The following is a 23,017-nucleotide window of genomic DNA, read 5'->3' on the forward strand; positions in this document are numbered from 1 at the left end:
GAACCATGCTGATGTGAACATAGGGGTGCATGTATCTTTTTGAATATAGTTTTTTATGTATATATGCCCAGGAGTAGAATTGCTAGATCATATGGCAACTCTATTTTAGGATGCTGAGGAAGTTCCCCACTGTTTTCCACAGTGGCTGTACCAATTCACATTCCCACCAACAGCGGGGGAGGGTTCCCTTTTCTCCACACTCTCCCCAGCATTTGTTATTTGTAGATGTTTTAATGATGATCGTTCTGACCTGTGTGAAGTGGTACTTCTTTGTGCTATTGATTTGCACTTCTCTAATAATTAGTGATGTTAAGCATATTTTCATGTACCAGTACAAGGTACATTCTTGAGCAAGGCTGCCCTTTAGGTTTTTCCTATGACTGTGGTCAAAACTTTTCCTATAGCTATATATATATATATTTTAAAAAGAGCATTGCCCTAAGACATAAGCATGTAGAAATACTGAGTTTGGCCTGGTTTTCATTTTGACCTAGACACATTTCCCTAGACTAAATTATGTGGACCTAATAAACAAGAGGGCCTGCCCAGCACTTAGACACAGAAGCTTTTCATCGGAGGTTCATGACACAAAGGCACACATATTTCTTGATGGAAAGGTCACATTTCTCTTTGCTTGACTCTTATCCAGAAAATCATTAAGAAAATCATCTTACTTGGTCTGATAAATGTGATTTGGCCATAGTTTTTCAGAAGATATGTTTAAAAAAATTTTTTAAAGGAAAAGTCATGGTCATTGTGTATTGTGCAGTGAGCAAGTAACTGCACAGCCTTTGGCCCTGCTCACAGTTCTGCACACCCATCTCCTTGAAGCTGACTCATTCTTCCTGCAAGCACTGCTCACATGTCAGCTCCTCAGGGAGTCTGCTATAAGCTGAGTGTTTGTGTCTCTTCAAAATTCACATGTTGAGACCCTAACCCCCACCCAAGGGGATGGTGTTGGGAGGTGGGACCCCTGGAAGGCAATTAAGTCACGAGGGTGGAGCATTCGTGAATGAGATTAGTGCCCTTATAAAAGCAGCCCAGAAAGCTCCCCCTTCCTCCCACCATGTAAGGTCACAGTGAAAAAGACAGCCATTTGGAAGCAAGCCCTCACCAGACACTGACTCTCTCAGCACCATGACCTTGGACACCCCAGCCTCCAGACCATGAGAAATAAATGTCAGCGCTTTATGAAACACTTAATCTATGCTATTTAATGGAACAGGGCATGGCAACCCACTCCAGTATTCTTACCTGGAGAATCCCGTGGACAGAGGAACCTGGAGGGCTACAGTCCATTGGGTCGCAAAGAGTTGGACACTACTGAAGTGACTTAGCACAACACGTGGTTACAGCAGCAGAATGGAGGAAGGTGTCTACCCCAACCAGACTCACTGTCCTTACTCTTAAAGTTCTCTATGTGGTTCCAGCTTTATTCTATCACCACCTGACAATCAGTTGATATTAGTTTGTTTTCTGTCTCCCATCACAAGGGTCTGTGTTTCCTCCTCACTGCTTTATATTCAGCACCTACACGGGGCCTGGCAGTAGAACCTCAAGTGTCACTAGATGCTCAGAAATGTTTGTGGAATGAAGAAACGAAGGCATGCAGAAATGATGGGTGCTGTACTAGATTTGGAGATACCCTCCAGGAATTCACAACCTAACGGGGAAAAGGACACACCCACACTGCCATATGTGCTACAGGCTTAGTCACTTGGTCGTGCCCAACACTTTGTGACCCCAGGGACTGTAGCCCGCCAGGCTCCTCTGTCCATGGGGATTCTCCAGGCAAGAATACTGGAGTGGGTTGCCATGCCTCGCTCCAGGGAATCTTCCCAACCCAGGGATTGAACTCAGGTCTCCCACACTGCAGATGGATTCTTTGCCAAGTGATCCACCAGGGCAGTCCGGCACTGCCCTATAGTGTGATAAATGCTCTATCAGAATAGTGTCAGACATGTGTGTGTCGGTCACTCAGTCGTGTCTAACTCTTGCGACCCCATGAAATATAGCCCACCAGGCTCCTCTGTTCATGGGATTCTCCAGGCAAGAATACTGCAGTGGGCTGCCATTTCCTTCTCCAGGGGATCTTCCCGACCCAGGAAGCGATCCCAGGTCTCCTGCATTGCAGGCGGGTTCTTTACCATCGAGCCACCGGGGAGCCCTGCAAGGTATACCGGTGACCTGAACGCCCAGGATGACCTCCCAGATGGAGGGGTCCTTCGGCTGAGTTCTGAAGCTCTCTTTGCAGGTGGTTAAAGGCAGAGAGAGACGCCCAGAAAGAGAGCATGGCAGAGGCAAGGAAAAGAGACAAAAATCCCACGGGTCCCCGAGTAGTTCCACGTGAATGGAGAGAAGAGCGTGTAAGGGGAGAGACCCAAACGACACGAAAATCAACAGAGCTGCTTTCAGAGCGAGACTCAAATCACAGAGCGCCCAATCACCTCCCTCCTCCTCTCTGGGAATTCCCTCTAGCTCTAACAGTGGTCTGGTGCTGCCGAGAGCAGTGGTCTCGGCCCGAGGACCGTGAGGAGCTGGCCAGGAGGTGTCCTGTCCACTCCCCTCCAAGGACAGCTCCAAGGTCGTGAACCAGCAACAGTGGGACACAAGAGCATCATCTTCCTCTCTGCCAGCCTTGGCCGGCATCTGCCTCTGCCTCCTCCCTGACCACCTTGACGGCAAGTGGGGCGATGGCACCCACCGCTCTGCCCGGGGTGGGGAAGCCTTCTTAGAGCTGAAGTCAAAGCCAGACACTCTATTTCCTGGGTCAGCTTTCTCTTCCAGAGATGGCTACCCCAACACAGCAAACTGATTCTTTCTGGTATTCCCGAGGCTCGTCCCGGACTTGGGAGGAAAAAGGCATCCTCCATCAAAGAAGTGAAAGTGAAAGTCGCGCAGTCGTGTTTGACTCTGCGATACCATGGACTGTAGCCCACCAGGCTCCTCTCTTGGTGGGATTCTCCAGGCAAGAATACCGGAGAAGGTTGTCATTTCCTTCTCCAGGGGATCCTCCCCACCCAGGGATCAAAACTACACCTCCTGCATTGGCAATCGGGTTCTTTACTGTCTGAGCCTCTAGGGAAGCCCATTGTCCCATCAACTATGAGGCAACAAGATGGAGAGCTGGAGGGTGTGTCTGTGCTGTAAACCAGAGACAAATTAAGACCAAACCAAAGAAAGAAAGGCCTCACTCGTGCTCCTCCAAGGGAGCAGGTAGGAGAATAGAGCTTTAAACACTCGTGCTCACTTTTTTTTTGGTTTAGTTAAACAATATTACAAAGCCACATCATTCTTGAAACCACGATCTCAAAACTTAGAAGAGATTAGAAAAAATTATATCTTTATTGGAAACATACATGTGTTAATATTTTTTTTAAATATTTATTTCTATTCATTTATTTGGCCGAGCCAGGTCTTCCTTGTGGTGTGTGGGTTCTAGTTCCCTGACCAGAGAATGAAATTCCAGGGCCTCCTGCGTTGGGAGCACAGATTCTTAGGCGCCGGACCACCAGGGAAGTCCCTACATGGGTTAATTTAATGTGCTTAAAGGCGGGGTTTGGAGAAGGGACAAGGAGCTAAAGTCTGAGGGTAAAAAAAGAAATAGAAATATCAAGCGCTGCCCAGATTTTACATTTTTCAGGGCTCTGGCCTCCTGAGTTTTCTAGCCTCTCAGTCACACAAGTGGTTGTGGGGTTTTATCATTGATCAGAGAAATAGTTAACGAATTCACCGGTCAACAGCTTTCTTTGTGAGGCTAAAAGGATGCTGCACTTAAAAATGCAAGTTTCCTAATCTTTTCCTAATCTTCATTTCCTAATCTTGGTCCAAGTTTTCATTCATTCAGACAATCAGGGGTTACACTCTACTTAAGGAATACACTCCCCAAGCCTTCGGGCTTTGCTTCTTACAGTACCGAGAACAAGAATTCAGAGGAAGGAAACATTGAGAAACAGCTGTTGACCAAATGAGCAAGGGCAGTGATGATATGTGAACAATAATGGTGGTATCACCTTGTATTTAGAAAGTGTCTTTCTCCAAAAAGGATCACGGTACTGTACAGACATGTATATTTTGTCTTTTATCCTTAGTGATTGAAAAAATTAGGTCCATTCTTATTAATGGGTATTTCCATTCTTATTAACATGTATTAATGTATGGATATTTCTTATATCTATTTTGGCTGTTTCCATTTGCCACGTGTTAACTGCAATGAATTCCTTCATTGAGCAGTATCTAGAAATTGCATTGACTTTCTTCAACTGTCTAGGGTCGTATTTTCTATATCCTCTTCACCTTTGGGCAGTAACTTCTTTCTGCTTTTGCTATGTTGGTAGCTTCATGCTTTACCAGTCTGAATTCATGTCGGCATGTTCATCTTTTTCTTCCTTCCTTCCTTTCTTTATTTTTGGCTGCATCAGGACCAGTTATAGCACACAAGATCTTTTGTTGAGGATCACAGCTTCTCTTCAGTTGTACTGCATGGGTCCTAGAGCGTAGGCTCAGCAGATGTCACACACAGGCTTAGTTGCAAGGCCAAATCCCACATGTGGGATCTTAGTTCTCAGACCAGGGATCCAACTAGCGTCCCTTGTGTTGGAAGGCAGATTCTTAACCACTAGACCACCAGGGAAGCCCCTCATCTTGCCTTTTGAATCATCAGAACTTGCCTATAAATTCTGTCCTACAATTCCATGTATCACCACCGAACTTCACCCTCCTGCTATTGTAACTTATACAATTCCCTTTTTTACGTGATCGTTTTCATGAAAGACGTTCCATCTGCACAGCTATGTAATTATTTTTTAAAACTCCTTGACACTGGGGATACATGCACCAGATGCTCCTGACTTTTCTCTTCCTTCTACATAATGTAACTTAAGATGTGTCTTTTTTCTCCCACCTTCCTGAACGTCACAGGCCAACCGTCCCACCATAAGTTTGTGCCACTCCTTTAGATTCTCTTTGGATGGCTCCTTAAATGCTCCTTCTTTACACATCAATAGAAGAAATCTTTCTCTGGGAACGCATTTTACTCTAAAGTCATTTTATCTGATGAATATTAGTTGGAATCAAAGATCACAGACTCAAAAGGGGGCCCTGATTTTGTATCTTTCCCTCTGCCTTCTTGTTCTCACTTAGGCAGTGCAACTGATCAAAGCCCAAAGAAGTGATGTGTCCCAGGTCATGGCTCTAAGAAAAGGAAGCAGGAGCTGGATGCCAACTCCCAAGAGGAGGTGCCGTGGGACTGGGGAGGCAGCTGGCACCAGAGAAGAGAAGTCTCTGAGTGAGTAAACTAAGCAATTGGTACTTGCATGGAGAAGTTATTGGCACGCTTGGACTCCAATCTATAATAGTTAAGAAATATTTTAAAAGACCATTGAAGGGAATTCCCTGGTGGTCCACTGGTTAGAACTCCACTCTTCCACTGCAGAGGTTGAGGGTTTGATCCCTAGTAGCGGAGCTGAGATCCTGAAATCTGCACTGCTTGGCCAAATTTTTAAAAATTACTATTAAAAAGCTATGTAGGAATGAGAATTATGGAAGAATGGGATTGTGCTCAGAGACTATTGTTCCAGTCATCCGAGGCTGATTAAAAACCACCCAAGGGGACTTCCCTGGAGGTACAATGAATGAGTTCGCCTGCCAATGCAGGGGACATGGCAGGTTCAATCCCTGGTCTGGGAAGATCCCAGATGCCCTGGGCCACAACTACTGAGCCTGTGCTCCAGAGCCCAGGAGCCATAACCACTGAGTCCATGTACACAGAGCCCGTTCTCTGCAAGAGGAGAAGTCACTGCAGTGAGAAGCCTGCACATTGCAACGAGAGAAAGCCCGCATGCAGGAACGAAGACCCAGTGCAACCAGAAAGAAAAAAATAAAGAAAAAAACCCCAAAACTTAGAGCCTTAAAACATCCATATTTTGCTCACAAATCTGCAATCTGAGCAGAGTCTTGCAGGGACGTCTTGTCCCTGCTCTCTCGGGGTCAGCTGGGGTCACTCAAAGTCTAGAGCTAGAACAACAGTCTGAAGGCTCACCCCATTTGGAGTTCCAGAGGACCGAACAGCTGGGGCTCCTCAGACACGGCTCCGATAGCTATGTGATCTCTGCACGTGGACCTTCCATGAAGGCCGCAGGAAAGCCAGACATCCTACCTGTCCCTGTCCCTTCCCAGGGCACACAGCTCAAGAAAGCTGGTAGAAGCTGCAGCTACGTTCATGACTCACCTCCAGAAGCCAGGCAGCATCACTTCTGCCATGTTCTCTTGGTCCAGCAGTTACAAAGATCTTCCCAGACTGACGAAGAGAGATCACACCCACTCCTGGGCATATATCTGGGCAAAATGATATTGAAAAAGATATCACATACCCTTATGTTCATAGAAGCACTATTTACAAGAGCCAAGACAAGGAACAACCTAAACGTCCATTGACAGATGACTGGATAAAGAAGATGTGGTACGCAGATACAGTGGAATACTACTCGGCCATAAAAAAGAATGAAATAATGCCATTTGCAACAACACGAATGAACCTAGAGATTATCATACTAAGCAAGTCAGACACAGAAAGGCAAACACCATGTGATATCACTTACGTGTGGATTCTAAAATGAGACATAAATGCATTTATCTCCAAAACAGATACAGACTCACACACATAGAGAACAGATTTGTGGTTGCCAAGGGAAAGGAAGGGTGTGGGAGTTATGGAGTGGGACTTTGGGGTTAGCAGATGCAAACTGTTATACATAGGATAGATAGACAACAAGGTCCTACTGTATAGCACAGGGAACCCTATTTAATATCCTGTGATAAACCATAATAGAAAAGAATATGAGAAAGAATGTATACACAGGCATAACTGAATCACTTTGTTCTACAGCAGAAGGTAATACATTGTAAATCAACTATACTTCAACAAGATGATTTTTTTTTTTTTTTAAGGAGGAGAGATTACAAACTCCATCTCTGGATGGAGAGGTGTCAGCGGTCATGTTGCTGTAAAAAAGAGTTCAGGATGAGATGGATATCAGAGCAGCTTTCTTGGAAAAACACAACCTGCTACAACTGAAAACCACTGAATCACCAACCAGGAAACACAGAGCTGAAACGGACCTGGGAAAGGTCATCATCTGTCATCAACCAAACTCATTCTGTAAGACACAGCTCAAAGGGCCCTTCCCTTGGAATCGGTCTTCTGTATCTGTGTGTGTGTGTGTGTGTGCGCGTGTGTGTGCGGGCTTTTGCCCTACAGTCAGGGCAGAAGGCATAAACTGTAAAGGTCAACCTAGAGAGCAGCTGGGATTGTCTAAAGCAATGTCTCTCCAAGTTCATCTGCATCAGAATCATCGGATGAGCCAAGTCTGTTGAACTCCCCCCACCCACACACCCGTTTCTGATTTCACAGGTCTGGGTTGGCCCTGAGAACTTGCATTTCTCAGGGGTCGCAGCCCGATTTGTTGCTGGTGGTCTTGAACGGCGTTTTAAGAACCACTCGCCTAAAGGCTTTTAGAGCCAGGGGTAGTGGCCATAGCCGCAGCCCCGGCAGAGACGCGGGAGCCAGAAGGTTGGAGAAGACGACCCTAGAGGTGGAAGCGGCCTGATCTAACTAACACAGCGCACCTCCCTGCCTCCCGGGCTCGGCCAGAGCACACGCGGGCGCCGGTGCCGGGTGGCGCGAAGGCTCAACGCCGCCTGCCAGAGTCCTCAGCCGCGGGGGCCGGGCGCCCCCTGCTGACGGCCCCTGGGCTGTGCGAGCCGGGGCCGCCGGACCCTGGCAGAGGTGGGCGGGGCTCAGCCGGACCCGCCCCCCGCCGCCTCCATTCGGGAAAGAGCGGGGAGAGCGGGCCGCGGGCACTCAGGCCCCGCCCCCATGGTGGGGAGGGGCAGCCTGGCCGTGATTGGCCAGCGTCGCTAGTGCGCGGTGACGTTGCACCTGGACAGGAAGTGTCAGAGAGGAGCGCGGGAGCTGCGAAGTGAACGCTCTGGTCTGTTTGGGAAGCGGCTCGCGCCAAGCGTTCCGCGGCCGGTTGATCCTCGGGCTGCTTCCCGCGAGCGTCCGGCCGTCGCTGCCCGCCGTTTCGGAGGGCCTGTCAGCCTGCCCCGACCCGGGTGAGAGTCCGCGTGGGCCCACTGGAAGCGCGCTCGCCGCGTATCCGTGTGTGTGTGTGTGTGTGTGTGTGTGTGTGTGTGTGCGCGCGCGCGCGCGCCACTGGAAGCGCGCTCGCCGCGTATCCGTGTGTGTGTGTGTGTGTGTGTGTGTGTGTGTGTGTGTGTGTGTGTGTGTGCGCGCGTGCGCCTGAGGGGGGGCGGTGACCCTGTGCCCGCGACGCCAGGAGGGGAGCGGGGAGGAATGTGCTCTCGGAATCCCTGAGGCTCCAAGAAAGCTGAGCGCCGAAGAATTGATGTTTTTGAAGTGTGATGTTGGAGAAGACTCTTTAGAGTCCCTTGGACTGCAAGGAGATCCAGCCAGTCCATCCTAAAGAAAATCAGTCCTAAGGACTGATGTTGAAGCTGAAACTCCAATACTTTGGCCACCTGATGTGAAGAGCTGACTCATTCATTTGAAAAGACCCTGATGCTGGGAAAGATTGAAGGCGGGAGAAGAAGGGGACGACAGAGGATAAGATGGTTGGATGGCATCACCAACTCAATGGACATAAGTTTGGGTAAACTCCGGGAGTTGGTGATGGACAGGGAGGCCTGGCATGCTGCAGTCCATGGCATCGCAAAGAGTCGGACACGACTGAGCAGCTGAACTGACTGAATTGACTGAGGCTCCAAGGATGCCACCTCATCTCCATCACCCATCTTCCTAAGCCTCTGGGTCACTGACCGGCCAGGTCATTGTGTCCCCAGCCCTGAGAGGCGCCACGATTAATATTAGAGCCGAAGCCAGCACAGCTGCTGAGAAAAGGATCTCCTCCTGGAAGGCAAACAGATGTGGTTGGTGCTCCATTCAGCGAGCACCTGGAAACCCTTGTAAGGAGTGACCGCTTTGAGAAATTGATCCCTGACCTAAGATTTGACGGAAGAGGCAACGCATTACAAAACCAAAGCCAATGAACACTCTAGCCAGTGCCAACTCGCCTCTACAACCCGCATAAACCTTTCTCTCCCAGGTATTGTAGTTGCGTGTTCGTGCAAATAAATACAAACATACAGCATTGTATGGGTTCTTTTATTTATCAGGTTCCTGGTTTCAGAGAAGATGGCAGAGGAAGCAGACCTCTTGGGACAGGACTCTGATGGAGACAGTGAGGAGGTGGTCCTGACCCCTGCTGAGCTCATTGACCGGCTGGAGCAGGTAAGCAGCCCACACGGAATCCCCCTGCTGCAAGCGCAGCCTCTTTAGCTAGTCCAACGCTGCAAATGTCAGGATTCAAGAAATGAGGGGATGGAATTCAAGGCTTCTTAGAAGAGAAGAGACTTTGTCTTACCATCTCCACAGAAGTAGGAAGTATAGGCACAGCCAGATAGAAAGTTCATAATGTCGAGCACAGAATCCTCAGGTGGGTCCAGTAAAAGTCGGCTTTGGGGACAGTTACAAGAACAGTTCACAAAGCAAGGATCTACTTGGTATTTGTGGGGACTACAGAAGCGCTTGATAGAGACATAAAAGTTCTAGAAAATGCTGAAACACCTTTAGGAGAAAACTGGTCTCATCCCTCCTTTTCCTCCGGTTTCTTTTGCCAACCATTCTGTACATTTCTAGTGCTTGCCTCAGATCACCCCTGGGATGTTTCTCCTTTTAGTCATAGTCGCTGTGGTTTATTGAGTATTTCTTGTGTGTCAGGATTCTTTATATTTCTGGTCTCATGAAGCCTTGGTAGTTAAGAGAGTTCAGACTAGCTGGGTTTAAATCCCTCCACGCCCCTGGTCTGTTTTACAAACACAGGCAGGTTGTACAGTTTGTCTCTAGCATGCCCTTGACTATAACGTGGAGGGAATGGTTGCGGCTACCTCATGGAATTATTGTGAGGACTGAATGACGTAACGTGTGTGAAGTACTGAGTGTGGACTGAGGCGTGTGAAGGGCTCACTGAATGTCAGCTGTGAGCAGCAGGGCCCTTCACAGCCCCCTGAGGGAGGTACTGTGTTACTTCCGTTTTAGAGATGAGGAAACTGAAGCTTCGCGATGAGAGGTGTAAAGAAACTTGCCAGGGTCCCAAGACAGCATCAGAGCCAGGATGTGAACCCGGTCTCTCTGATTCAGCCCACCTGCTGCCTTATTCCTCTCCCTGCAATTGCCCCTTTCCAGAACTCTCTTGTGTCTGTTACTTTAGGATTCATTCTCCCCTACCCTACATGCCATCGTGAGTGACGAAACCCAAGGAAGGTAATTTTAACCAGTCAGGGAAAGCCCCTTATTTCTGTTTTGTTTATGAGAAACCCTGGAGCAGCCAGGTGAGGCTTTCTAGTTTAATAAAAATCCTGGGGAAGGTCTTATGAAGACTCTAAGTGTTAATAGGGATTTGATCAGCTTATTTGGGTTGCAATTTCCAAGTTTTAGAAACGTTACATAATCTTCCCCACATCCTAATTCTTATAGATCTCATTAGTGTTGAACCAATGCTTTCTCATATCTCAATTCTTTGTGTATGCATTCTTTTCAGATGTATTAAACAAACAAAATTCCTTCAAAAACTAACTTCTATCACCAACCTTTTTAAGAATCTAGTGAAAACTCTGGCCCTTCCTCCCAGAGCAGTGCACATGTACACCCACACAGAATTTTGCATATACTATCAGGAGATTCACAGACACCCTGAAAATTTTAAACCCACTGAGATATCACTCATACCCATCAGATGGGCAGAAATGAAAAAGGTGAACAGTAGAGAGTGTTGGCAAGAGTGTAGAGCCTCTGGCACACTTGTAAACCCATTCCAGTATTCTTGCCTGGAGAATCCAGGGACAGAGGAGCCTGGCGGGCTCCCGTCCATGGGGTCGCAAAGAGTCAGACACGACTGAGCGATGACACTTTCCCTTTCATACCTTTCATTCCCTTTCATGCAGTGGAAGTGTCACTTAAAAAAATAACTTGTTATTTTCTGGTTGAAGAAGGCACACATATCCTGTGGCCCAGTTATCCTCCTCTCAGGTGCATACCTAGAGTAAGGCATATTCACATAAAGAGGGGGAGAAAGAGTAGGAAAATGGATAAAAGCTCCTGCCGCCGCATGGATAGCTCTCAGGAGCATCATGTAGACGAGCAAACGATGGTTGCTGAAGAAACTGTACAGCTCGGACCCCTGCCAGGCTGTTGTCCAGGGCGGAGCTGGCCAGCATGGTGGCCGCACAGGCCAAGGCTCCGCAAGGGCCCAGATGCTGCCCCCCGTCCTCGGGGACAGCGGGGCCCCAGACCAATGGCTTCTGAGCGCCCTCAGGGCTCCTGGGAAGGCAACCCGAGGACGGCGGATCTGACGGCCTTGGCAGGGGGTGGCAGGAATTGCACCCGGGGCCTGAGGCTCTCCTGCAGGGATGCCGTGTGGGCGGCCGAGCGCCTGACAGCCGCTGTGTGGGGTGGCCTCGGGGTGGCCTGACAGGCCACTGGTGAGCACGGCTCCAGGACCCGTGTAGGATACTCCTGAATGCTTGTGGGAGAAGGAAGGATTTCAAACTTATTGCCTAAAATGCAGAGTTTCTCATCTTAACGGTGGTATGAGTTTGCTCAGGCTGCCTAACAAGTACCACAGGCGGGGCGGCTCCAACAGCAGAACCGTGTCTTCTCCCTCCTGGAGGCTCCTCTGTCTGAGAGGAGATCAGGGGCTGACACGCTTGGTCTCCTCGGCGGCCCCGCTCCTGGCCTTGGAGACGGCTGTCTCCATGTCCTCACGTGCTCTTTCCTCCCTGGAGATAATTTCACACAGAGAGTGAATGTACATGAAGAAGAGAAGGTGACCACCGACTGAACCTCAGGTCTCTCAGAGTCTGCCTACTCTTCTCCTGGAAGGACACTGGCCACATTGGATGAGGGCGCCCCCTAATGACCATGTTTTAACCTGCTGTGTTGTCCTTCAGCATCTTAAGTCGGGCCCAATTCTTCTCAGCGTCGTGGACGGTAGCTCGCCAGGCTCCTGTCTGTCCTTCTCTATCTCCCAGAGTTTGCTCAGAGTCATGTCTGTTGAGTCAGTAACGCCATCTTAACCTAACTACCTCTTTACAGACTTCATCTCCAGAGACCTTCTGAGGCGCTGAGAGTTAGAACTTTAACATATAAACTGAGTGGTGGAGGTGGGCACATTTCCTCCCAGTAATAGTGACAAACAGATTGTCGTTAAAATTTTTTTCAATGTAAGTCATTTCAAACACAGAACTGGATTTTAAAAGACTGAACTTAAACACAAGATTCTTACTAAAAGTTTTGACAAGATTTTATTTGGACATTTTGTACTAGTGTAAACTTCTCCTAATGTTATATATTTTTATTGTCATGATTTCATACTGTACATGAGAAATCTCCCCAGATCTCCTCCATTTTACCCAGTGTACCATACAGACACTGTCTTTTCTTTGAGGGCCCTGTCATGGGAAGATTGGTAAGCACCATGTAGAGATACAAACAGATGTAATGAAATGACAGAAAATTAAACCCTAAATTCAGGCTAATGATCACCTCTGAGGAGGGAGGGAGAGAGGCAAGGGGACTTATAAGAAGATGGTATTCTTTAGTGAAGTTATGTGCAGTCAGCTGTTGATCACTGATTTTCATGTTATGTATTTCATAAATATTTTTTTACCTATTCGATATATATTAAAATCAATTAAAAGAAAAATTCCTGCTATAAGGCTTAACTGATAGTTTGATCTTTTCTCATTCATCACGCTACTTGAAAAGACAGACTATCTTTCTGGTTAGTTTTCTGTATCTGCAAACTATTCCAGAAGCCTAAACACCTGAAAAAAAGAAAAAACTTTACCGTAGTAGCAACACCCAGTATTTAATAATGCTTCTGGATGGTGACAACTGGAGGAATGGAGACTGGAGGGTGTCAAAATGAATAAATGGAGCTTGCCTGACCTGTAATTCTGAGCTATGCTAAAACTAAATTTTTTTGTGATTGAAAGATAAGTACAGTTTCCTCAGTCCCCTGTGGATATTTCAGTTCCCTAAGCCTTGGTGATTTCTGAAATGTACCAAGCATCTGGGCCTGAGTCATAAATGAGGGATTTAACCTCTTGTTCCACAACCGCTTAACAGATGAGTTTACATTTTCGTCTGTGATCCTTTGTACTTATGCGGTTAGCAAATAACATAATCTGTATTTTCTCATCAAGGAGATAAGGATAACTGAATCTGTTTCCTCTCAGTTATTGTAGTGATAAATGACAAAGTATTTATAAAGTGCACCAAGCTTCAGGAAGGAAGAGATGTGAGGTTTATATAGCTTAACCTCATCTCTCAGAATGGAAGGGTGTTAGTGCCCCCTGGTGGGCAATATCAGGTATAGACCTGTGGACACCATGTGGGTTACTCTCAGCTGTAGGTGTGCTAAGGACACAGCCTTCCCACTAAAGGAAATAAAAAAGCCATCATTAAACATAACTTGTCTTCAAAGCATCCCCAGTATTTCCAACCAGTCATTTTCTTTGCTGAGGTCGCTGTGATTTTAGGGGTATGTACTGACTCACAGGGTTATTTTGCTCCATGGTGAGTAATGCTCTTTTTTGGCTTTGTTTCTTAGGCGTGGATGAATGAAAAGTTTGCCCCTGAGCTGCTGGAAAACAAGTCTGAAATCGTAGAATGTGTCATGGAGCAGCTGGAGCACATGGTAAGCGGTGCCTGCCTCAGGGTCCAAAGGAGAGACCCTTAGGAGGTGTTTGAGCGCAGTGAAAGTCTGCCACCAAATCTGTTTTGTTGGGTCCAGCCTAGTTTTGGGTTTTTTGTTTGTTTTTTAATGTTGAATTCCTTATCTACGTTTACAAAGCCTGGGAGCTCCTGGGAACATCTGAATGTCAGGCTTCCCTTGATACCCCAGGGATGTCAGCTTCTGAAAACCTGTTCTCAGCCTTCCCGCGTTTGTGCGTGAGAACAGCTGACAAGCGCAGGGCAAGGGCTCCTGCTCCCGACGTGCCCCCCAGGCCGCCGGCCCCTGGGTACCCTCCTCTCTGTGTTCCTCACCAGCCTGGCCCTGTAGCCTCTAAGTGTGCTGTTGTTTAACCACAGAGTTGTATCTGACTCTTTTGTGACCCTGTGGACTGTAGTCCTCCAGGCTCCTCTGTCCATGGGATTGGGCTGCCATTCCCTTCTCCAGGAGATCTTCCCAACTCAAGGGTCAAACCCACGTCTCCTGCATTGGCAGGCAGATTCTTTACCACTGTAGCATCAGGGACACCCTCTGAGTTGTGTGGTCCTTGGCTTAGATGAGCCAGTTTCAGCCACTCCCAGCCTCAGGCTAGCTTTAAAACATTGGTATTTTACAGTTTCTCAACTGGTGTTTTCACACTGCTTTTAAGACCCTTTAGACATTTCTTAAATGCTGTATTATCTAGTTTACACTTGGGTTGGAGTTCTTCTGGGCCCTTCTGACTGACCAAATTCAGGTTCTATTCAAATGGTCATTTTCTAAAAGTGAATGAGTGCTGCTTGCACTTTTATGTCATGAGCTTGTGGTCACATATTGTTTGTATAATTAAGAGATGAGAAGAAAGTCAGAACTCTTACACAGTGAGTATTTTGTACTCCTCTGACCTAAATGTAGCCTCCGAGTCCTCAGCGTTGCCAATGATGACAGTCCTCGCGGGCCGTGGGCACATTGAACAAAAAATGTTCTTAGTCTTTGACTCTCGGCTTTTTTTTTTTTTTTTAAACAAACTTCTTTTTCTCTCTGAACAGGAAGAAAATCTCAAGAGGGCCAAGAAGGGGGACCTGAAGGTCAGCATCCATCAGATGGAGATGGAGCGGATCCGCTTCGTCCTGAGCAGCTACCTGCGCTGTCGGCTCATGAAGGTTGTGGAGCCTGTCATGGGGGCTGAGGGTCCTGGGAAGGAGCTGGGAGGGTCCCGGGCCTGGAAGCGCTGCCCAGGCCCCACGTCAAGGGAGCCAGAGTCAGGGGGGTGACAGACCGTCCTGGAGGAGCAGACGCGAGACGTGGGTGGCGGTCGGCCTCCTCCTCCTCCTCCCCGGACACTTTGAGTCTGTCCGCTGTGAGAATGGCGCCCCCTGGAGTGACCACGGGGCAGTGCTGAGGGCGGAGGTGTTGGCAGCAGCTGACCAAAGACTACTGACCAGAGGGGACCAAGTTTTAAGAACTGTTTTGCATGTCATTCAGTCAGTGTCGTGTGGACCGTGATAATGACATTCAGCTGTATCTGACTTAGAAAAACAGAACTGCAAAGCATTCTTACTCAGTGTTTTGTATGATGTCTGTTTTAACCCCGGGCGGTTCTTACGTCCTTGAAGTTTCTTCTCGTTTGGTTCCACTTGTCCTCTTAGTTTTGACAAAGCTAATAGGGCTGATTCTTGAACAGCACAGGTGTGAACCGCACGGGTCCACCGATACACGGATTTTTTTCAGTAAATATGTGACGCATCCACAGATGCAGAACCTTGGATACGGAGAGCCGACTGTAAAGTTATTCAACAAGTTGGGGTTGTAGGTGTGGTTCTCCCAACCTCCCTGTTGTTCAGGGATCACCGTGATCCCTGATGTACCATCTTCCATGTGCAGTCACTTCCGATTCTGGGGACCGCTCACAAAGGCTCATCGGAGTCCTCTCGGTTAAACATTTCAGTCATTTATTTCCCTTAACTCTCCTGGTCTCTTCCCTAAAACATTTGTCAGTATCCTTAAATCATCCCACCTGTAACAGGACATAGAATTCCTCTTGTCCTTTGGTCACTTTTGTGAACAGCAGGATGGTCACTTCCCTTCTCCTGGACATCAGACTGGGAGTAATGCCACCCAGGTCACATGGCGTCTCTGATGGTGACAGCCTGGGTTCATTCTGCGCTCACCATGAGCGCCAGCCTCTTCTCTAATTTTTCAGCTGTCATGATTATCACCTCTTCCTGTCACTGTCCTTTGCCTGTCACTGTATTTGCATGGCTTGATTTTTGACCCTTCCGTGTAGGGGTCAATACTTGTCCCTCTTAAGCTTCTCCTTATTAAGTTGGGCAGTTCCCTGGTCTCTGGATCTCCATCTCATCACCTAGTTTATTCGTTATCTCAGCAAGTTTGATGAGTGTGTCATCAGAGGTCTTCGTCCCCTGAGCTTCCCCGTGGGTCAGCATCCGTCACTGAACCGGTGTTCAGTTGTTTATGAGCCTCTGGTCTGGACTGTCACCAGTCTCCCCGCCCCTGCTCCAGCTCATCCACAAAGGCATCAGAGACAATACCGCCTGTTTGGAACAAATGGAGACACACGGCCTGCCTCTCCCCACCTTCAGCTACCTGACCGCTCACTTTTCTGTGTGTGTGGTGAGGTGACTCCTCATCACGATCACCACTCACTTTCCTTTGAGTTCACAAACCATCTTCTCAAGTATTTATTCTAATATAACAACACGTACGACGTGAAGAACCCAGATCTGTGTTGACAATCCCCATCCTCCTTTGTATATTTGAAAATCAGGAAACGCGCCTGCCTCTTATCTTTCCCACCTCTTCTGAGCTCAGTGACTCTGAGATTCTGAAACGGCGCACATTCTACTGCAGCAGCAGCGACGATCCACATGAAGATGGGAGACAGTGCATCAGACACTCAGACTCCACACACACGTGAATTTAAGTCATCCTGCAAGACAGTGGTTCTGAGCTGGAAAACCTCACCCCTTTAAGGATAAATGCTGCCTTCTCTTGGCCTTCACTCCTCCTCACTTGTGCTCACGAAGGGCATAAGTTTCCCTGGCCAAGGTGATCTTGACAGCCTTGACTCCGAACAAGAGACTGCCCTTCCTGGTTCCTGACCACACACCTCTCTGTAGCTTTTAGCTTTGTTGTTGTTCTGTTTTCTGGTAGTTCTTAGCATTTTTCCAGGCCTCACTCGTTTGTGGACTTTATTCTTGCCCATTATATTCTTTGATTCAAGCATCACTCCTCTGTCAGCTCATATGTTCTGGGTGTGTCTGTGCCACCCCTGCGTCTGCTTCGTCTTGCAGAAGGACACCTGTACAACTACACAGAAGTGCTGGCTGACGGCCCCATCCTGCCCCTTAAACTCCATTTCCACACGTCTCTCCAGAGTTTCCTTCATGAAACCCTTCCACCCTTTTTAAACTGTCTTCCTTTTTCAAGCCCTGGTCTTCCCTCTGAATTCTCTGAAACCCGCCTTCTTGAAGTGTAGCAGGTAGGTCTTATGATTAGCAAGAGGCTCAACCATGAAGACTCACCATTTTTTTTTTCCCCCTGTTTTTTGGCCACACGTGGCATGCAGGATCCTAGTTCCCCGCCCAGGGATTGAACCTGTGCCTTTTGCAGTGGAAGCAGCAGTCTTAACCGGTGGACCACCAGGGAAGTCCCAAGACTTGCCTTAGTTATTTATATATTTTTGACTCTGCTGGTTCTTCACTGCTGTGCAGACTTTTCTCTAGTCGTGGAGACTGGGGGCTACTCTCTAGTTGCGGTCTGAGGGCTTCTTGTTGCAATGGCTTCTATTGTCACAGAGCGCAGGCTCTAAGACTTGAGAGTTTCAGCAGCTGCAGCCCGTGGGTTCAGTACTTGCAGCTCCCAGGCTCTAGAACACAAGCTCAATGGTTGTGGCAGCCGGGCTTAGCTGCCCCGCAGCATGTGGGAATCTTCCTAGACCAGGGATCGAGCCCGTGTCTCCTGCGTTTTGGCAGGCAGATTCTTTACCACTGAACCACCAGAGAAGCCCAAGACTCACCATTTTTAAAATCCATTTCTAGATTAACCTCCACCTGTTTCAGGAGACTCGTCTGCGTGCTGCTGGAATCAGACAAGGCCTTCGATGACCCACTTGATCAAACTAAGTGATGGCATGAAGCGTTGACAGAGGTTTCCTGTCCCCGCAGATAGAGAAGTTTTTCCCTCACATCCTTGAAAAAGAAAAGACCCGCCGAGAGGAGGAGCCTTCCATCCTTTCTCCAGAGGAGTTTGTCTTTGCCAAAGAGTGAGCAGGCGCGGACCCGCCTTTACCCCCGCGGGGTTGGGAGTGTGGGTTGAGTGCTTGTGTCCCTGAGGCGGGTGGCAGGGCCCCCGCTGTGGGTCTGATGGCCGGTCAGGTGTGTCATCACAGCGTGGGGGTGTGTGTTCCAGGTTCCTGGCTAACACCGAGACCTATCTGAAGGACGCGGCCTTAAAGCACATGCCTCCCAATCTACAGAAGGTGGATCTCTTGAGGACAGGTGAGCAGAACATTCACTTTTCAGACATCCCGAGGAGCTGTGGTTCACACCCCACGTGTCTGCAGGTGCCTTAGAATAGATCGTCACCTTCACTGTCTTCCCTAAAATAAAGGAAAATAAATATGTAAACAGATGAGCAGAAAAGAGACCGAGAGGAAGGGTTCTGGGTTAAAAACCAAGAATCATTAAAAGCAGGTACCAGGGTAGCCGTTTGTAGCCATTTGAGCATCACTTTTGTGTTCTTCTGGTTCGGAGGAAATTCTCCAAATATAGACTCAGCCTCGTGGTATATTCTGTTACCTCCTGGGCATCCACGCTGTGCTGGGCTCTTTTGGGCATGGAAGCTGCCAAGGTCTCTGTTTTCTGGGCGGGGTGGGGGGTGGGAGGGGCAGCCTCCCCTTCACAGATTCCAGGCTGTGCGGGGCCTGTCTCCCCGCCCTGGGGGTGAGGGGGGGATGTTGGCTGGGAGGCCTCCAGGGGATCCCTCAGCACTCCTGATCTTTATTTGTGAGCGATTTCCAGGCTGTGGATAGGGGAACAGAACTGAGGTGGGGAGAGGGGAGGCCCAGCCATCACCCCATCACCCAGTCCCCCCAAGAGTCTGATGAGCAGAGGGGCAGGGGCCCTGGTGGTAACTCCTGAAGTCGGCTCAGCCAGCGGGGCCCCTGGCGTGTGGGCTCCAGTCCGCACCTCATCTTTGCTAGCTCCCTGTCTCCACGCAGGACCTCCCAGGGGGCCTGGAGTCCAGGCTCACAGACTGAGTCTAGGACAGCCCACCCTTGGACGTCCCCCCACTCAGCCACGTCTTTCCCCGACCCAGTCTGGGGGCCACGTCGTGAGCCCTGCTGCAGGGGGCAGGTGACTCAGCTCCGGCTGGCATAGTCAGTACCGCTGACCAGGGTGCCTGAACAGCAGGCGTGGATTCCCACACAGATCCAGAGGCCAGAACTGATGGTCAAGGTGTGCTGACAGTGTTGGGTCCCCCAGGCCTCTCCCCTCGGCCTGCAGGTGGCTGCCTGCCCCCCCACACATGCATGCACACACTGGTGTCCGTCCCTCTTCTTATCAGGACACCAGTCAGGTTGGATTAGGGCCCTCCCCCGCCAATGGCTTCATTTTAGCCCTTTTAAGGCCATGTCTCCAAATCTATTCTGTCCTGAAGTTCTGGGGGTCAGGGCTTCAACATGTAAATTTGGGGGGACACAATACCAGGAGCAAGCCCAGCCCAGGCAGGGTTTGTGGAACTCTGAGCTGGTCATTTTGGAAAACCTGCCTGAGGGACACAGAAGGCCCAGTCCCTGTCCAGTTCAGCCTCTTTGTCTGCACGTATGAGTGGAGTGGGGGCCACAAACCTCATCACTGCCCAGCGCTATCTGTCGTGTCCATTGGGTTCAAGCAGCTGGGAACCACTGATGGGCCTGCGTTGATTCCTGAGCTGGTCCAGGCCGTTGCCCAGGAGCTCCTTCTACTTGATGCTGGTCAGCGCCTCCTAACACTCAAGTGTTGCTTGTCTTGAGTTCCTTCCAAGGACCAGAGCCAGGCTTCTAGGACTGGAGCTATGCAATGGGTAGCCTGCCCTGGGGAGATCAGAGCCTGGCTCACTCAGCCCAGATGCCCCGAGTCCCCCTCAGGCCCGTGGAGCATGGAAACCCTGCTGGCAGGGTCAGGAAGGTTGTCGTAACCTAACATCCTTTGAGGGTTTCCTTGAATCAGCAGCTGCCCAGTGGGCTCAGCTAACTCTGCCGAAGTTGGAGTCTCTGGAGGCCCAGAACCTGGGAGCAGCCCAGAGGATCCGCGCCTGACTTTTGCAGTCAGTTATCCTCAGCCCCCTCCAGTGAACGGGGAACCATGGGCAGCCCCACACCAGAGCTGCGCCCTGAACACCGAGTGGTCCAGCAGGTTCTCTGGACTCTACTGGGTGGTAGGGCCCTCCGCTGGCAGTGCAGGACTGGAGGAGCAGCCAGCTCTGGGCTCTTCCTGACGAGGTGTGGCTGGTGGACGAGGAGAGGCACCAGCCTAACCTGTGATCAACGGAGGGACATGGATGGGAGCTTCCGGCGGTGGCCTGGATTCCTCAGCCTGACGTCCAAGGCCATCACCATGTGACCCCATCTCCCTGACATCCTCCCACCCTCTCCACAGATCTACTTTCTGGCTCCGTTCACACGCTGTCCTCCTGAGACGCTCGGGCGTGTTTCTCTTCAGTGGTCCTTGCTCTTTCCTCCCAGGCTTCCCCTCATCTTAAGACCTCTCCACTTGTCCAGCCGGCGGATGCCGAGTTAGACCTTGAAGGAAGTAGGCTGTTTCTAGAAGGAGCTCAAATCCTTACAACAATGCCCCGCCCTCATGCTTTATATCATGGGTCCCTTCATGATTGAGGCAGTTAATCTCAGCAGCTCTTCCCTCTTGCTCTGATTAGCTGAGCATTTTCTGATGATATTACCGTTCTCCTGGCAGTTCCCAAGCCAGACCTAGACACATACGTGTTTCTTAGAGTGAAAGAGCGACAAGAGAACATCCTGGTGGAACCAGAATCGGATGAGCAGAGGTGAGTGACGCCTTTGCTGCGCACAGTGGGAAATAGCCCCAAGGGGTTTCCGCCAAGCTGGGTGGGTACAGAGTTTCCCTCCTTTTCCAGGGACTACGTGATCGACCTGGAGGAGGGCTCACAGCACTTGATCCGATACAGAACCATCGCACCCCTGGTCGCTTCTGGGGCCGTACAGCTAATTTAAAACCAGAAGTAAATAACCAAGAAATGAAGCCATGGTACCTTAGAGGACACATTTTTGGAAACCCTGCATGCCACCCTGTGCCGAGGGCAGCAGCTATCTCGGCGGTGCCGTGGGTCCCTGGAGCGTGGAGATCTCTCGGAGCAGCCCCCTTACTTGTCCTCAGCTCTGCTGCTCCAGCCAGAATCAGCAGATGATACCACGGCTGTGCTGGTCCAGCTGCCAGAATCACTGAAACGCCCTTGGTGGTGGTGTTTGAACTGAGGAAAGTGAGGCCAGGGCAGTTCATAGAAAGCCATCACTGTCTGTGATGAGGGGACCCGTGGGCCCGACCTGACTGCAGCAGGAGCATGCGCTCAACCCTTCTGGTAGGAAGAGTGTAAATAGCTTCAACCGCCTGACCCTTTGTGGAAGTCACTGACTCATATAAACTCACCTTCTGGAACCTCTCCTCTTGGACGTAGAGCTAACCTGTGTCACACTTAGCTGAGCCTCACAAACCAACCAATAAACTATTATTAGGTCTGGGTTTCGTGGCAGAAGGAGCCGTGGGCCGTTCCCAGCGTGTGGTCTGATGAGGTGCGTCCTCCCCACCGCCTCGGCAGGCCAGCCTGCAGGCCATCTGCCGGCCTGGACCCGGTCAAAGCAGCAGCCGCAGCTCCTGTGACCAGCGTTCGGTTTCTCCAGGGAAATGGACGGAATGAAACTCAGCGAGTGGGCAGTGTCACCCAGGGAGGGATGTACAGACAGCAGATGAATTGTCTTCCCTTGAAATGGGATGCAGAGGAACTGGGTTCCAGCCTGTCTTGCTCCCCGAGAAGGCAGGTCTCCATCTATGTGATGTAGCCTCATAGAGTAACCGGTGCGGTGTTGCTAACCATTTCCAGGAGAAGACATTCAGTGAAAGCAGGGGAGAGTGTTTTTTATTCATTAGTAAAAGCATTTTATGTCTCATGCAGTACTTCATTTTCGCCAGAGCATTCTCAGCCGCCTAAGCCATTCACCAAACAAAAGTTCGGTGAGCAGGGTGTGCCGGGTACAGTCCAGGGCACTGGGGTTCCGCCCAGAACGAGGGGGTCACTGGCTCTGCTCAGGTGGGAGCAGCGCCTCATGGAGAATCAGAATAGGGGCTCACCAGCATGCTTAGATGGGGTGCTCTGAGGGGCTGTCACTAATTTCAGCCAATCTTACTCAGTTAGGCTGAGGTGTGAATAACAAGAAGGGGCCAGAGACGCAGAGCTAAGAGGGAAGGGCTTTCCAGGCAAAGGAAAGGCAGCTTGTACAAAGGCCCTGTGGCAGAAATGAATTCTGCTGCAGTCAGTGAGTCTCGAAGGCAGTGGGCACAGTGGAGAGGGTGCAGATGAGGTCTGAGAAGCAGTCTGGGCCCAGATCACTTCCCGCTTAGTGAGCAAGGACCCCCTGGTCCTCCAGCGTCCTGAGAAGCAGGCAGGGCTGCTAGAGCCGACTCTTTGTGACCCAAGGGACTGTAGCCCACCAGGCTCCTCTGTCCACACGGATTCTCCAGGCAAGAATACTGGAGTGGGTTGCCATGGCCTCCTCTAGGGGCTCTTCCCCATCCAAGGATCGAAGCACATCTCCCGCATTGCAGGCAGATTCTTTACTGTCTGAGCCTCCAGGGAAGAGATGGAAAAGAGAAGGTGAGCATCTGGCAGTGAGTCTGCACCCAGGTCTCCTTCCTCGGGGTCGCCTGCTTGCTCCCGTCCCCCCGCTTCTGCTGCTGGGGAGAGGAGAGGCTGGAGCTGTGTCGCGTCACCCACTCCCTCCCGTGGGGGCCAGGCACGCAGTGCGGGGGGGTACAGCGTGTGTTGCTCCACTTTGTAGGTCACCTCTTCAAAGGAAGATTGGTTTAGATGAGTCATTTCAAAATAAAGGGGAAGTTGAATTTCAAAACCAAGTATAGGGAATCGGTGTGGTTTAGTGTGACGTTGTCTCTAACATTTTCAGCGCGTGG

General features: G+C 49.8%; 1 protein-coding gene across 1 annotated transcript; it reads left to right on the top strand.

Moving 5' to 3' along the window:
* The first annotated feature begins 7,945 nt into the window (after window positions 1-7,945).
* On the top strand, window positions 7,946-21,999 carry GINS4 (GINS complex subunit 4). Its single transcript, XM_061134552.1, has 8 exons — window positions 7,946-8,115; window positions 9,196-9,310; window positions 13,692-13,778; window positions 14,843-14,956; window positions 17,981-18,078; window positions 18,225-18,313; window positions 20,771-20,861; window positions 20,952-21,999. Exons 2-8 carry the CDS (start codon window positions 9,215-9,217, stop codon window positions 21,046-21,048), a joined length of 672 nt encoding a protein of 223 aa, XP_060990535.1. The 5' UTR covers window positions 7,946-8,115; window positions 9,196-9,214; the 3' UTR covers window positions 21,049-21,999.
* The last annotated feature ends 1,018 nt before the right edge of the window (window positions 22,000-23,017 follow it).

This window comes from Dama dama, chromosome 32 (assembly GCF_033118175.1).
Source record: "Dama dama isolate Ldn47 chromosome 32, ASM3311817v1, whole genome shotgun sequence".
In the NCBI taxonomy this organism is placed as follows: domain Eukaryota; kingdom Metazoa; phylum Chordata; class Mammalia; order Artiodactyla; family Cervidae; genus Dama; species Dama dama.

Coding starts and splice junctions, on each gene's coding strand:
- GINS4 (XM_061134552.1), top strand. CDS start 9,215: ATGGCAGAGGAAGCAGACCTCTTGGGACAGGACTCTGATGGAGACAGT. Junction 18,079..18,224: donor GAGTTTGTCTTTGCCAAAGA/GTGAGCAGGCGC, acceptor TGTGTGTTCCAG/GTTCCTGGCTAACACCGAGA. Junction 20,862..20,951: donor CCAGAATCGGATGAGCAGAG/GTGAGTGACGCC, acceptor CTCCTTTTCCAG/GGACTACGTGATCGACCTGG.